The sequence below is a fragment of the Eschrichtius robustus genome, chromosome 1, assembly GCF_028021215.1.
Source record: "Eschrichtius robustus isolate mEscRob2 chromosome 1, mEscRob2.pri, whole genome shotgun sequence".
NCBI classification, from domain to species: Eukaryota; Metazoa; Chordata; class Mammalia; order Artiodactyla; family Eschrichtiidae; genus Eschrichtius; species Eschrichtius robustus.
In genome coordinates, this window is record NC_090824.1 from 185,436,286 (window position 1) to 185,451,524 (window position 15,239).

Below are 15,239 nucleotides of genomic sequence, written 5' to 3' on the forward strand. Positions count from 1 at the left end.
TAAGGAACCTCCATACTGTTCTCCATAGTGGCTATATCAATTTACATTCCCACCAACAGTGCAAGAGGGTTCAATTTTCTCCACACCCTCTCCAGCATTTATTGTTTGTAGACTTTTTGATGATGGCCATTCTGACCGGTGTGAGGTGATACCTCATTGTAGTTTTGATTTGCACTTCTCTAATGATTAGTGATGTTGAGCATCCCTTCATGTGTTTGTTGACAATCTGTATATCTTCTTTGGAGAAATATCTATTTAGGTCTTCCACCCATTTTTGGATTGGGTTGCTTGTTATTTTGATATTGAGCTGCATGAGCTGCTTGTATATTTTGGAGATTAATCCTTTGTCAGTTACTTCATTTGCAAATATTTTCTCTTATTCTGAGGGTTGTCTTTTTGTCTTGTTTATGGTTTCCTTTGCTGTGCAAAAGCTTTGAAGTTTCATTAGGTCCCATTTGTTTATTTTTGTTTTTATTTCCATTTCTATAGGAGGTGGGTCAAAAAGGATCTTGTTGTGATTTATGTCATACAGTGTTCTGCCTTGTTTTCTTCTAAGAGTTTTATAGTGTCTGGCCTTACATTTAGGTCTTTAATCCATTTTGAGTTTGTTTTTGTGTATGGTGTTAGGTAGTGTTCTAATTTCATTCTTTTACATGTAGCTGTCCAGTTTTCCCAGCACCACTTATTGAAGAGGCTGTCTTTTCTCCATTGTATATTCTTGCCTCCTTTGTCAAAGATAAGTTGACCATATGTGCATGGGTTTATCTCTGGGCTTTCTATCCTGTTCCATTGATCTATATTTCTGTTTTTGTGCCAGTACCATACTGTCTTGATTACATAGCTTTGTAGTGTAGTCTGAAGTCAGGGAGTCTGATTCCTCCAGCTCTGTTTTTCTTTCTCAAGATTGCTTTGGCTATTCGGGGTCTTTTGTGTTTCCATACAAATTGTAAAATTTTTTGTTCTAGTTCTGTGAAAAATGCCATTGGTAGTTTGATAGGGATTGCACTGAATTTGTTGATTGCTTTGGGTAGTATAGTCATTTTCACAATGTTGATTCTTCCAATCCAAGATCATGATATATCTCTGTATCTGTTTGTATCATCTTTAATTTCTTTCATCAGTGTCTTATAGTTTTCTGCATACAGGTCTTTTGTCTCCTTAGGTAGGTCTATTCCTAGGTGTTTTATTCTTTTTGTTGCAATGGTAAACAGAAGTGTTTCCTTAATTTCTCTTTCAGATTTTTTGTCGTTAGTGTTTAGGAATGCAAGAGCTTTCTGTGCATTAATTTTGTATCCTGCTACTTTACCAAATTCTTTGATTAGCTCTAGTAGTTTTCTGGTAGCATCTTTAGGATTCTCTATGTAAAGTATCATGTCATCTGCAGACAGTGACAGTTTTACTATCTACAGATTCTTATAACAGATTTAATGTGCCACACTGTAATTACACACTACAAATTGTAATCTTGGTGCTGGCTTTTTTATGATAAACACAACCATATTAAGATGCCCCTCATGGGAATTCCCTGGCTGTCCAGTCATTAGGACTCCTTCCTCTTACTGCCAAGGGCTGGGTTCCATCCCTGGTCAGGGAAGTAAGACCCGACATGCTGCACAGTGCAGCCAAAAAAAAAAAATGCTCCCCAAATCAAATTCTCTAACACACTGTTGTGCTTCAAGTGTTCCATTTAATCCCTCTCCCTTCTTGCTACCACCCTCTCCTAGATAGTTTTACTGAGGCACACTTTGTCATAGTCTCAGTCTGATATTTTGAAAGATATTTATTGAAACAACCTAGTGAAACCCATTGCTGGTCTTCCTAAAATAATGTTATGGGCACTTGTTACCTTGTTAGCCTAGAGTATGGTGACAGGATGCATACCATAAAAGTCTTCTCTCCTGAGTTGGTGAAGATGTGCTTCTAAGCAACTGTTTTTTTTTCTTGTTTGTTTTTTGAAAGTGTGACCTATGTGATTGATTCTTTTGTCCTGCTTAAATTTTAATTGGAGAATCTTAAAGTCAAATTTGTATCCTACATTAAGTAAGTAAATAGACTCTTACCATACCGATGTCATATACTGTCCCCATCTCTTTCCCTCTGGCTCAACTCTATTTTCCAGTTCTAAGAATTCTTTTCTCCACTTCCTATCTGTTTCTCATTTTTTTAAAAATTTATTTATTTTTGGCTGTGTTGGGTCTTCATTGCTGCGTGTGGCCTTCCTCTAATTGTGGAAAGTGGGGGCTACTCTTCGGTTGCGGTACCCAGGCTTCTCATTGCAGTGGCTTCTCTTGTTGCAGAGCACGGGCTCTAGAATGCAGCCTCCGTAGTTGTGGTGCATGGGCTTAGTTGCTCTGCAGCATGTGGGATCTTCCCAGACCAGGGCTCGAACCCATGTCCCCTGCAATGGCAGGCGGATTCTTAACCACTGCACCACCAGGGAAGTCCCTTCTCATTTGGTTTATATTCTTCTATTGTGCTTATCTTTGCAAACTGCCATAAAGTTGCTCTCATTACAAAAAGGACAAAGTAGTGTCTAAATTAAAAAATGTGTGATACCTCTCCTTAAAAACAGTCTATTCAGACAGGCTAAAATTTGGATTGGAAACAGAGACCAGGTGTAAAATGAAACTTGTCTAAGGTTTTGAGAAAAGAAAGATGATGTATGTGAATCGTTTGGCACCGATAATTGCACAGGAAATGCAGTGCACCAATCTCCTCCTATTACTACAAGTTAAAAATGAACAAACCAAAAAAAAAGAATAACTCATTTTTATAGGTTCTAAAATCAGGAAGCAAAAATTAGAGCATTACTCATTAATTTTTATAATGAGACAGAGAAAAAAAAATTATTAGTACCCTAAGAAACAAACATTTCTAAAAAGATCTCTTCTTGACAGAAATATGTTTAATGAACATTAAAAATAGATATGAGTAAAAGTGGGGACCAGAAATATATTATTTTTATTAGGATTTTATAATGTATTTTCCCTTTATGTGAAAGATTAGCACACTCAGAAAGACTTCATAGAAAGTCTTAGGACTGGAAACATTTGGAAAAACCTAATTGAAGAGTTTAAAATGACATAGGTGGAAATGAGTAGAGTAGAATTGAGATTTACTTCTCTGAGACACTCCAGATTCACCATTTATCAGGCTAAGCAAAATTTAATATAATAGGCATGACTCCCAGAATAAATGAATTCCATTTCCACCAGTGAAATGATTGTATTTCATAATTTAGATGGGCCCTTTTTTAAAAAAATATGTCACATGTACTTTTATGGTTAGAAAACATTTTTCCCCAGCAGTAACAAATCAAATACTTCATAGCCTGAAAACTCACATCAACCCCTGATATTTATACATGGATATTTCATACCTCTTATTTTTCAGAGATATATATGAGATATAAGGGACACAGACCTTTATTTTTCAAATATTGTAAAATGAGTTACTTGTACCAAATTAATTTTTCTCCAATAATATGACTTTTTCAGTTTCCATGTAATGAAATAGATAGAAGGACCAGCCCTATTCTATTATACTCTGCTCATCTTCAGGAAAGCCCCCAGGCTGCTCCTCTGAGCTGGCACTTAACCAGCTGAAAAAAAAAAAAACAAAAATGGAAAGAGACAGAGAAAAGTAGGCTCCTGGCCCACTTAAAGTCTTGGGCTACCTGGAACAGAAATCTAAATACAAATGTGACTCCATGGTAACAATAGTAAAAATGAATGTCTTTTCTCTCTGAGTATTGATGAAGTATATTGCTGGGAGTAGGCATGGAAGAACAGAGTAGAGAGCTGGTTAGTGGCTTTTTTTCCATCATTAAGCCTTCGGACTATGTGCATTCATTAAGGTATTCTTTCTATAAACATTCAGTTGATTCCTGCCGCACTAGGTACTGTATTAGGTGCTGTGATAGAGAGAAGAGTAAACCAGACAAGGTCCTTATCCTCCAGAGGACTTATAATCTAGTGGGGGAAGAACCTCATTTGCTCCATCTGTAAAAAAGGCATGAACAAGATGATTGCAAAGGTCCTTGCTAGCTCTAAATAAATAAATTTATTTTAAAAAATTAAAAGTACTACAGTGAGTATTATTACTAATTTTGCCACTTCCTTATTTTTTTCCTTTATCCCAATGTCCTTTCATTGGTCGCAAGTTTGGGGGTCAGGAGAAACAAGTAGGAAGTTTAAAAGAAGATATAAATGACAAAAGGAGAGAATAAGAAAAGAAGGTAAAAGAATAGCACTGGACTGTTAGTGGGCATCTACTTGTGGTAAGCATTTTATAAATGTAATTTAATCTAAGAGACAGAAATCTAGCAAGCTGCCGCCCTCCAAAAGAAATTCTACAGGCAGGAACAAATAATGATCAACTTTGTAAGTATAGGACCTAATGCAGTGTTTGATAAATAGTATGTGTCCTAGAAATGTTGGATAAATTTAAATAAACATGAAAGATGATAAATAACATAATCAGCATTCTAGCATTTCACCACCTTAAGGAGTGAGTCACCACATTATAGACATCATTTTCCTTCAGGCCCTTAACTCAGGACAGTTATTTCTTGGATCTTAGAATGTTCTTCAGCATTTAGAAACAAATATAGAAATCATTTCTTTAGTGGAAGCATGAGAGCAAATTCCTCCACACACACATGCACAGCAAATATCTTTTGGTAAATAAATTATCATGTTTATCTCTTCAAATCACCTTGATAGCTGCATTAGCATTACCCAATTTCAGAAAGTGTTGTTCTCCATACTTTTTAGTAGACAGGTTTTTACAGTAGAGTTTTATAATGCAATCCACCTGGATGTAACAGGAATCATCATGCATGGCCATCTTAAATGGCATACCACCTTACTTTTATAATTTGTGCTAAAGTTTTGAGCTCATCTGAACATTTTCTAAGCCTATTTTTAAATACGAATACATTGTGACAGATTTACTCCCATGAGATGGTAGTGGGGACTACCACTAGGTGTTTGGTGGATTTGACTAAGAAGCGTGAGTAGTTTCTCAGACACACAAAATGACATACCAGTAAACTGGAGAAAAACATGTCTGTTCTTAACAGAAAGAAAGTAAACCACTGATTGATAACCAAAAACAACAATTAATTTAGTAAATAAAATTAATAATTAATAAGACATACTCAGTAAGACAAATTATAAAAGCTGATTAAAATTATTAATTAATAAACTTACAATATGTGTAAATTGATGTTTATTTTGAAGTATAGACTTGTCAGTAAAAACAATTCAGGCATTGTCTTGTCATTCTTTCTTTGTAACCCTCCTGATAGCCATTCTTCAACATGCAGAATGACACCTATGCTCACTGTCACCTTGTTTTTCTTTCAACCTAGATAAAGGTTTATTCACTTATCCAGTCTAAAGGTTTCACATTAAGTGACAATCAGACTCTACCCAAAACTGTCCAAACGTTGCCATAATAATTTGCCTCATACACTAGCATTACAATTTATTTTTATATTAATGAAGGTTTTATAGCGCCACTAAGCTAGAGATAAATGTGTTTACCAATCAGAAACCTTAACCAGAGCAATTAGACAAGAAAAAGAAAAAAAAAAGCCATCCAAATTAGAAAGGAATAAATAAATCTATTACAAATGACATGATCATGCATATACAGAAAATCCCAAAGAATCCACCAAAAAGCTACTAGAGCTAATAAATGAATTCAGCAAAGTTGCAATATACAAAATCAACACACAAAAATCAGGTGTGCTCCTAAATACCAGCAATAAACAATCAGAAAAAAAAAATTAAGAATGCAATCACTTTTGAGAATAGCATCTAAAAGGATAAAATACCTGGGAATAAATTTAACCAGGGAGGTGAAAGATTTCTACACTTAAAATTACAAAGCACTACTGAAAAAAATTAAAGAAAACCTAAATAAGTGGAAAGACATTTCGAGTTTATGGATAGGAAGACAATATTGTCATGATGTCAATACTGCCCAAAGCAATCTACAGATTCAACACAGTGCCTATTAAAACTCCAACAGCCTTTTTTGCAGAAATGGAAAATTGATCCTCAAATTCATATGGAATTGCAAGGGCACCAAAAAGCCAAAGCAGTCTTGTTAAAGGATCAAGTTGGAGGGCTCACACTTCCTGATTTCAAAACTTACCACAAAGCCACAGCAAACAAAACAATATGGTATTGGCATATGAATATACATAGAGACTAATGGGTTATAATTAAGAATCCAAATATAAACCCATACATCTATGACCAGTTGATTTTTGACAAGTCCATTCAATAAAAAGAAAGAACAGTCTCTTCAACAGGTGTTGCTGGGACAACTGGATTTCTACATGCGAAGGAATGAAATTGGACCCCTACCTCATACCACACACAAAAATTAACTCAAAACAGATCAAAGACATCAATATAAGAGCTAAAACCATAAAACATTTAGAAGAAATCATAGGAGTAAATCTTCATAACCTGGGATTTGGCAATGCATTCTTATATATGACACCAAAAGTATAAGAAACAAAAGAAAAAAATAAATTGGACTTCATCAAAAACTTTCATGCATCAAAGGGTCTTAAGAAAGTGAAAAGACAGCCTACAGAATGGGAATATTTGAAATCATATATATATGATAAGAGTTTAATATACAGAATATATAAAAACTCCTACAACTCAACAAATCGACAGACAGCCCAATTGAAAAAAATAAGCATACTTGAATAGATATTTCTTCAAAGAAGATATACAAATGGCCAATAACCATATGAAAAGATGCTCAACATCATTAGTCATTAGGGAAATGTGAATCAAATCTATAATTAGATACCACTTCACACCTTTTGGGACGGCAATAATAGTAATAATAAAATAGAAAATAACAAGTGTTGGTGAGGATGTGGAGAAATAGAAACCTGCATACATTATTTGTGGAAATGTAAAATGGTACAGCTGCTATGGAAGACAGTTCGGTGCCTCCTCATAACTTAAAATAGAATTACCATATGACCCAGCAATTCCACTCCTAGTTATATACCCAAAGGAGTTGAAATGGGGCCCAGATACTTATACGCCAATGTTCAAAGCAGCATTATTCACGATAGTCAAAAGGTGGAAACATCTCAAGTGTCCATCATCAGATGAATGAATAAACAAAATGTAGCATATGCATACAATGGAATACTGTTCAGCCATAAAAATTATTGCAGTTCTTATACATGCTACAGTATGGATTAACCTTGAAAACATTATGCTAAGTGAAATAAGTCAGACAAAGGGATAAATATTGTATGATTCCACTCATATGAAGTACCTAGACTAGGTAAATTCATAGAGGCATAAAGTAAGTTAGAGGTTACCAGGGGCTGGAAGAAGAGGAGAACAGTTTTTATTGTTTAATGGCTATAGAATTTCCTTTTCTACTGATGAAAATGTTTTAGAAATAGGTAATGGTAATGGTTGCACGACACTGTGAATGCAGTGAATGCCACTGAATTGTACACTTTTAAAAAATGGGTAAAATGGCAAATTTTGTTATATATATTTTACAGTTTTTTAAATTAATAAAATTAATTTTATTAAAAAACTTGAATTATATTCTTTAAATGGGTGAAGTGTATGGTGTGTGAAAGTCATGTTTACTGGATGCAACATAGATAAGTTTCGTTTTATTTTTTGTTTTTCCTCATTGCCCATCTACAGTGATTTCAGATATCTATTTTAAATACTTTCATGTTTTTAATCAACACTAAAACAATTTTGTTAGTTAATAAGCCATGAAGTCAATTCCTTTAGAGGTGTTCATATGCTCACTAAATTTAAATTGGAAACTTGCATCAGAAACATTTTCTCTGTTTAGCCCCCTCACAATGCCACCTTATACAGTGCCTGCACATATTGGATGTAGCCAGAGCTTAATAATAATTTAAGTGAATTCATCACAAGTTAGGGGAGGAAAACTCATGTGATCCATGCAGCTTCCTTTCCTCTACTCTAAGCTTCTAAGTCAATGCCTTGCTGGTTCCTAGAGGTCGCTCCATTCTTTGAAACCTCAGCTCTTAAAGAGCTGTCTGCCTAATGACAGATACAGTAAGTTAAACAAGCATTTTTTATCCTAATGCAGACTATCATTGCAGCATACAGTGTTAGAAGTGGTAGAAAACTTCATAGTCAAACATTTTGTTTTCCTCATATCAGGATCCATCATTTTAAGTAAAATTGTTTATGTTTGAATTTATATAATTGATGAAGGTGGAAAATTATATCATAGAACTTGAAATGGTAAATATATGGAGTTGACATTTAAAATTTTTCTTAATGGAAGTATCTATGGGCAGTGGGTAATATTTTTACCTTTTAAATAGGAAAGACATTAAGAATTAAGCCCAACAATTCAGGGATATCCAATGTTGGGAGACATACACTTGATCTAGGAAAAATTAAAGTTTGAGATTACTAATAAACATAATTTGAAGTAAACAAATTTGCTCACCTTCCACTACTCCTACTGTGACCCTTTCTTGTTTTATTACAACTCCGTATCCTGACACTTATGTATCACCCTTCTTTCTTTATAGTCACCCAATCCCCAAAGGCTGGCCACTTAATTTTAATAGAAAATTATTTAAGACTTAAAATCCTTCAGAAGAAAAGTTGCTTCAATAGCTGAATCAATAGGGTTGGAAAATTGATCAATTTACTTGGCTTCTGCCTGCCAATATTGGTTTAGGTCATCTGGGGTCTCAGCAGTTCAAAGCCAAAAATAATCACCTCATCTCGAAATCTTTTGTGTTGCATGTGCCTCAATTCTATCCACCTGACAGGCGAGCCTGTCCCTCCAGTTCCTGGTTGCCTGCCCAGTCTTTGGACCATCTGTCCTGCCTAGTCTTATGGTTTGGGTTTCCTCCTGTTTCCCGACTTCATGCCTGATTTCAGCCAAGAATAATTTTTCTGAGCTGTCGGTGTTTGTGGCTGTCCCGTCTTTACCTAGTTCCTAATTTCCATTTTGTTCTAATCCTCCCTCTCTGCATGTTGTTTCTCCTGTACCAGCCTTTGCTTTCACATTTTGACATATTTCAAAACACCACGTCACGTCCCACCCAGTCTCAGTTTTGAGAGCAGCACTGTCTAGGCTCTTGCTCTAACTATGCCAATTATTGAGCTTACTACTCTGAGAACGTAACATTGACTAGTCTTGGAGAGAGAAAAGGCAAAGAATCAAGCACCACTCATTCAATTTAATGAGAGCAACTCATAAGTTTTCAATTAGTGGTTAAGGAATTAACTTGTTGCCTCACCATTTAAGAGTATGTCTATGATTTTTTTTTTCACAAAATAACTCACAAAAAATGGCTGCTATGGCCCTCTTCATCAATAACCAAAACGTAGATGCAATGAAGGTGAACTGGTTAAACTACTGAATATTTAAGCCAATTACATAGAAACAGCGGAGGTCAGGAAGCTTAGAAGACACTGAATCCACAGGGAGAATGTATTGTCAGCCAAACACAATTAACCTGATTATGCTATTGGGCTCATGAACACTGTTATTTTTTAGAAGAGGACCATGCGGTTTGGTAGATGAAATGAGAGGTCATACCTCTGACAATTTCTTTTCAAAGAGTAAATCAGTAAGACTTCCTCTTTATTATCTTTTCTTTTAGGATTTAAGGGTACATTACTGACAAACATTTATTGTCATTATACTCTGATTGGGCAAAAATAGTCATGCATTATATATTTTTTCTTCCTGGTTGCCTCTTCAAGACACTGGCAATCATCCTGGAATCGGTCTTCCATTCTCCACTATGTGTATGTGTACGTGTGTGTGTGTATGCATGCATGTGTATGTGTGTGTGTGTGCGTATTTGGGATTTTCCTTATATCTTCAATAGGATGTATTTAGTTATCTGGTTATATTTATTTCTTTCCTGTGATGAGCATTTTTTCTTCATCAGTTGTGACCAGCTATACCAGGGCTAGTTGTCTTCTGATAAGTCTATTGACTCTTAAGTAACTGAAGTATAAAAAGGAAATGATCATTTAGGAGCTCAGTTAATCAGAGTAAATTATGCAGATCTAGACCAGTATGTGAGATTACCAAGGACATGCCTCTTTATGATCCATGAAAGGAAATACTAACATAAAGATCTCTTCAAAATGCTCATATTTAAAATGAGCTGTTTAAAATGTTAAATACTATGACATGCACTACATACAAATCTCTATGACAGACACTGTCATGGAAAATAGTCCTCAGGATGTGGTGGGTTTGGCAACTCTTGGAGTCCATGGGACTTCAAGGTGGCCTTTCCTTATAACCAATTCGACTTTATATAACATTGTTCTTTCTAATCTTGTACACCTTGGTATTACTTGAATAATATTTAAGCAATCAATTTTAAGAACAACTTTTTTTTATGTGCTTGGGTTTTTTTGGATTTCAATATTCAGAGGTCAAATTACATTTGCTTTCAAGAATGTGTTTGCCTTGGCATCCTGCAAAAAAGTCTTTACTTATGGAAATACCTTCATAAAAATAAGTACACTGGCTAGATAATGTGTCTCCCAAAGATTTCTATCAGATAATAGCCTGAAAATGTCCTGTGGTGCATTTTAATACTTACTTTTCTTTTTGTGGCCCTGGGTGCTTTAAGGAAAACGAAAAGAAGTGTTAACTGTGCACTTGTTAATCCAATTTATGGGAACTGGAGCAACCCAGAGAAAACAGAGGTAAGTGGTAATGAACTGTATTGTTTCAGAACGGGGAACAAGCCTGCACATGCGCGCGCACACACACACACACACACACACCACACACACACACAGTGTTGTCTGGACATGTTCCCATATCATGGTTAAAAGATGTGTTTTAGTGGAGTTATTTCTCCACTAAAGAGGTGGGATGGGAAGGAGTTTCAGTCTCTCTAAATATGCAATGAGAATTTTCCATTTCAGGATGGTTTCAATCTGCTTGTAGGATCAGTTCACTGTTAAATGGCTTTGTGGTCACTGTTCATACCCAAATAGAGCTGACAAATCTGGAAAATATCAGTTTAACCCACAAAGTATTAGTCATCTACTCACAGTAACTCTTCATTGACTGTTCTTCATATTTTATTCCCAAACACAAAAGGGAGAATAGCGTTCTGGGCTCTCTTTCAATTCAGGTGTGGGCTGTGAGGGTCGTTACCTGATAACTTAGAAAGAGAAAGGAGAAAGTGAAGTGTGTTACATCTTTCTTGGCCTTTTTTAGGGCTACTCCTTATCAGTGCAATATGAAGTAGGCTAAAGAGAAAATGGCAAGTATAATAAAATCTCTCTCATCCCTTTCTTAAATAGGTAATATGAGCATCCATCTGGGTATAAAACAGGATTAGGCATAACACATCACTTCTTCTGTATGAAAGCTTCCTTACATCTGATTTTAGAAATATTGTATCAAATTCATTCTCTTGTGAAAGTGAACAGGTAGAAAGCCAGCTTTCATTTTCTCCCATTATTCTTTTAATGAAAATCCTCCATAAAACAGTTGTTACTGTTGCTGAAACCGAGTAGCAAAGGTTTCAGATCAGGTGGTTTCTAGTATTTTTGAGTGATGTGGTTGAAGTCTAACACAACGCTTGACTTTTTTATTTCTGTTACCTGATAACTTAAAAAGAGGAAAGGAGAAATTAAGGGCATTGCATCTTCAATAATGATGTCATATACACTTTTAGTATTGTTTTGTTAGGAATGAAAGGAAGAAGTAAGATATTTCCCAGAACACAGAGAGAATTAATTTGGATGATTTGCCAAGTCAGTCAAGTCATAGACTAAAAATGAAAATGTAGCCCTACTTAATGGATAATAAGCAAATAAATAAATGAATATTTAAGAAACAAAATGTAATACATCTTCTTGACAAAGTAGGAAGGTGTAATATAAACCTATTTTCATTTTTACTAAAGAAAAGAAAACTTAATCTTTTTAATCTTTAGCTTAGTTTAACTTTTAGTATCTGAAAGTTACAAATGATGTAAGGAATTAAAATGTGTTTTAAATTTGACATTTTTATATTTATCATTCCTCTTTCATGTTTTTTTCTTTCCATTAAGAATGGCTAAGGAAGAAATCCTGTCATAGCTCTAGACTTTTGTTGCTATTTTGATTTCTGTTGTTTCAGAAACAAATGACTTTGTATTAATTAAACTAAGTGCACCTTCCCTGACATTGTAACAGAAAAATAGACTTCCCCGAAAATACTCTTCTGAACATTCTTAGAGAAAATTCTCATATTCTGATATAGAAATTGAGAGAATAGTATAATGAAAACCACATACCCATCAGCCAACGTCAACAATTATCAACCTGTGGTCATTCTTGTTTCACCTCTACTGCCATCTATTCCCTTCACCCACCAGAATGGTGGTGATATTTTTTAAAATAGACTAAATTTTCTTTAGAGCAGTTTTAGGTTCAGGGCAGAACCTAAAACTTTCCATATACTCCCTGCCCCCACCCATGCATAGCCTCCCCCATTATCAACATCCACCACCAGAGGGGTAGATTTCTTACAATTGACGAACCTACACTGATATGTCATTATCACCCAGAGTCCATAGTTTACATTATGGTTCACTCTTGGTGTCAACCAGAGTGTTTTTAAGCAAATTCCAGATATCATTTAATTTTACCTGTACAGACTTCAGTTGTACCAGGATAAGAACATAAAAAATATGTAACCACAGTAACACGCTTAAACATTTAATAATAATTCCTTGACACAATCAAATATTCAATCAGTGTTCAACCTACCCCAATTGTCTCATAAGTAAGTAGGGGGTTTTATACTTTGTTATTGTTGCTATATTTTTAAAATCATGATCCATATAAGGTATATGCATCCAAATTGGTAGACATGTCTCTTAAGTCTCTTTTAATCTCTAGGTTTCATTTTCTCTCTCTTATTTCCCCCTTGCAGTTTATTTGTTGAAGAAATGAGGTTGTTTGTCCTATACAACTTTCCATGTTTTAGATTTTCTAATATACACTGCAAAATATAATTCTCTGAGCTGAAAGCTGTTGGTTGTTGTTTTTTAAAAATTTTTTGTTTTGTTTTGTTTAACCTAACTATAATCAAAACAGCAGACTTAGAGAAACCAGCACCATAGAAAGAAGCAGTCAAGATCCTGGCCACTACATTCCCCCATCCCACCAGAGGTGAGGATGAGGCAGTGGCTCCTATGCCACCAGAGGACGCTGGGCATACACCAAGACTAGGCCTGTGTCAGTGGTTCAGGCAGTGTGGACTGGAGGTGCTGAAGTAGGAGCTGGCGATGCTCTAGTTATTACTGCAGTGAAAATCCATTAAAAAATTCACCTCAATCTGCATGATTTGGAAAGAAGTCTCTTATTTTAACACCTAAAATTGTAACTTTTTTCAATGTGTTTTTCTTTAGAGTTCTATATACTCCTTCTCAAATCCGTTATATGACACAACATCAGGAAGCCTGGAGACTGTATCTAATCATCTCAAATAGTACCATCAAGATCAAGTATGCTTGGGACTTCCCTGGTGGTCCAGTGGTTAAGACTCTGCGCTTCCATTGCAGGGGGCGCGGGTTTGATCCCTGGTTGGGGAACCAAGATCCCACGTGCTGCATGGTGTGGCAAGAAAAAGAAAAACCAACCAACCAACCAACCAACAAAAAAAAGATCAAGTATGATCTTATATTCCAGTCCGTGAAATCTGATAGAAACTCATGCAATAGTAAAAATAGGAGGGATTCAGAATACTACTCTAATTATTACATTTACAAATAAATTTTCTTATGGAATATATTGAATGTTTTCATGGAATCTGAATCAGAACCTTATCTTCATTATATATGTGAATATTTTAATAAAATGTTCCACGTAAGTTTCTTGTTTTCATTTTATTATGGTTATTTTTTTAAAGGATGAATCAAATTGTTTCAGATCCTGAATATAAAGAAGTTTTAAAATGCTTATTTATATGCCATTGACCTTAGAAACAAAGTTGAACTGACTTAGTATACAAACTAACTAGCAGGAGTGGGTGGACAAATCATAGTAATCCTAACAATATAACCATGAGTAAAATTTATTTCTGCATTTTGGAAAAAATGTGATAAATTATCATCCTAAACTTCCTTTCATTCAAATAATCATTTAACATCTATCCTTACATAGATATAAAAAATATTGCTAAAATATATGTTCAGAAGCTTTGTTGTTCTGAACCTAATAGCCCAGAAATAAACCCACACACTTCTGGTCAATTAATCAACAACAAAGGAAGCAAAAATATACAATGAAGAAAAGACATTCTCTTCAGTAAGTGGTTCTGGGAAAACTGGACAGCTACATGTAAAAGAATGGAGTTAGAACATTTTCTCACACCATCGACAAAAATAAACTCAAAATGGATTAAAGAAATAAATGTAAGACCTGAAACCATAAAACTTCTAGAAGAAAATGTAGGCAGAGCACTCTACGTAAACTGTAGCAAGATTTTTTGGATCTGTCTCCTAAGGCAAAAGGAACAAAAAGCAAAAGTAAACAAATGGGTCGTAATTAAACTTAACTTTTGCACAGCAAAGGAAACCATTCACACAATGAAAAGACAACTTACTGAACGGGAAAAAATATTTGCAAATGACATGACCCATAAGGGGTTAATATCCATATCCAAAATATATAAACAGCTCATACCACTCAATATCAAAAAAAAATAAAATAAAATAACCCGATTAAACAATGGGCAGAAGATCTGAATAGACATTTTTCCAAAGAAGATATACAGATGGCCAACAGGCACATGAAAGGATGCTCAACATCACTAATCATTAGAGAAATGCAAAGCAAAACCACAATGAGGTATCACCTCACACGGGTCAGAATGGCCATCATCAAAAAATCTACAAACAATAAATGCTGGAGAGGGTGTGGAGAAAAGGGAACCCTCTTGCACTGTTGGTGGGAATGTAAATTGATACAGCCACTATGGAGAACAGTATGGAGGCTCCTTAAAAAACTAAAAATAGAACTACCATACGACCCAGCAATCCCACTACTGGGCATATACCCTGAGAAAACCATAATTCAAAAAGAGTCATGTACCACAATGCTCTATTTATAATAGCCAGGACACGGAAGCAACCTAAGTGTCCATCAACAGATGAATGGATAAAGAAGATGTGGCACATATATACAATGGAATATTAC

At 35.1% G+C, this 15,239-nt stretch overlaps 1 protein-coding gene across 1 annotated transcript in view; it reads left to right on the top strand.

Annotated features, from left to right (window-relative positions):
* Positions 1 to 13,770, top strand: part of MALRD1 (MAM and LDL receptor class A domain containing 1) — a 620,077-nt gene extending 606,307 nt beyond the window's left edge. The window contains exons 40-41 of the mRNA XM_068545334.1: positions 10,667 to 10,742; positions 13,451 to 13,770. Of these exons, the coding sequence (XP_068401435.1) occupies positions 10,667 to 10,742; positions 13,451 to 13,531 (157 nt within the window). The 3' untranslated portion in view covers positions 13,532 to 13,770. The remainder of the gene's footprint in view (positions 1 to 10,666; positions 10,743 to 13,450) is intronic.
* The last annotated feature ends 1,469 nt before the right edge of the window (positions 13,771 to 15,239 follow it).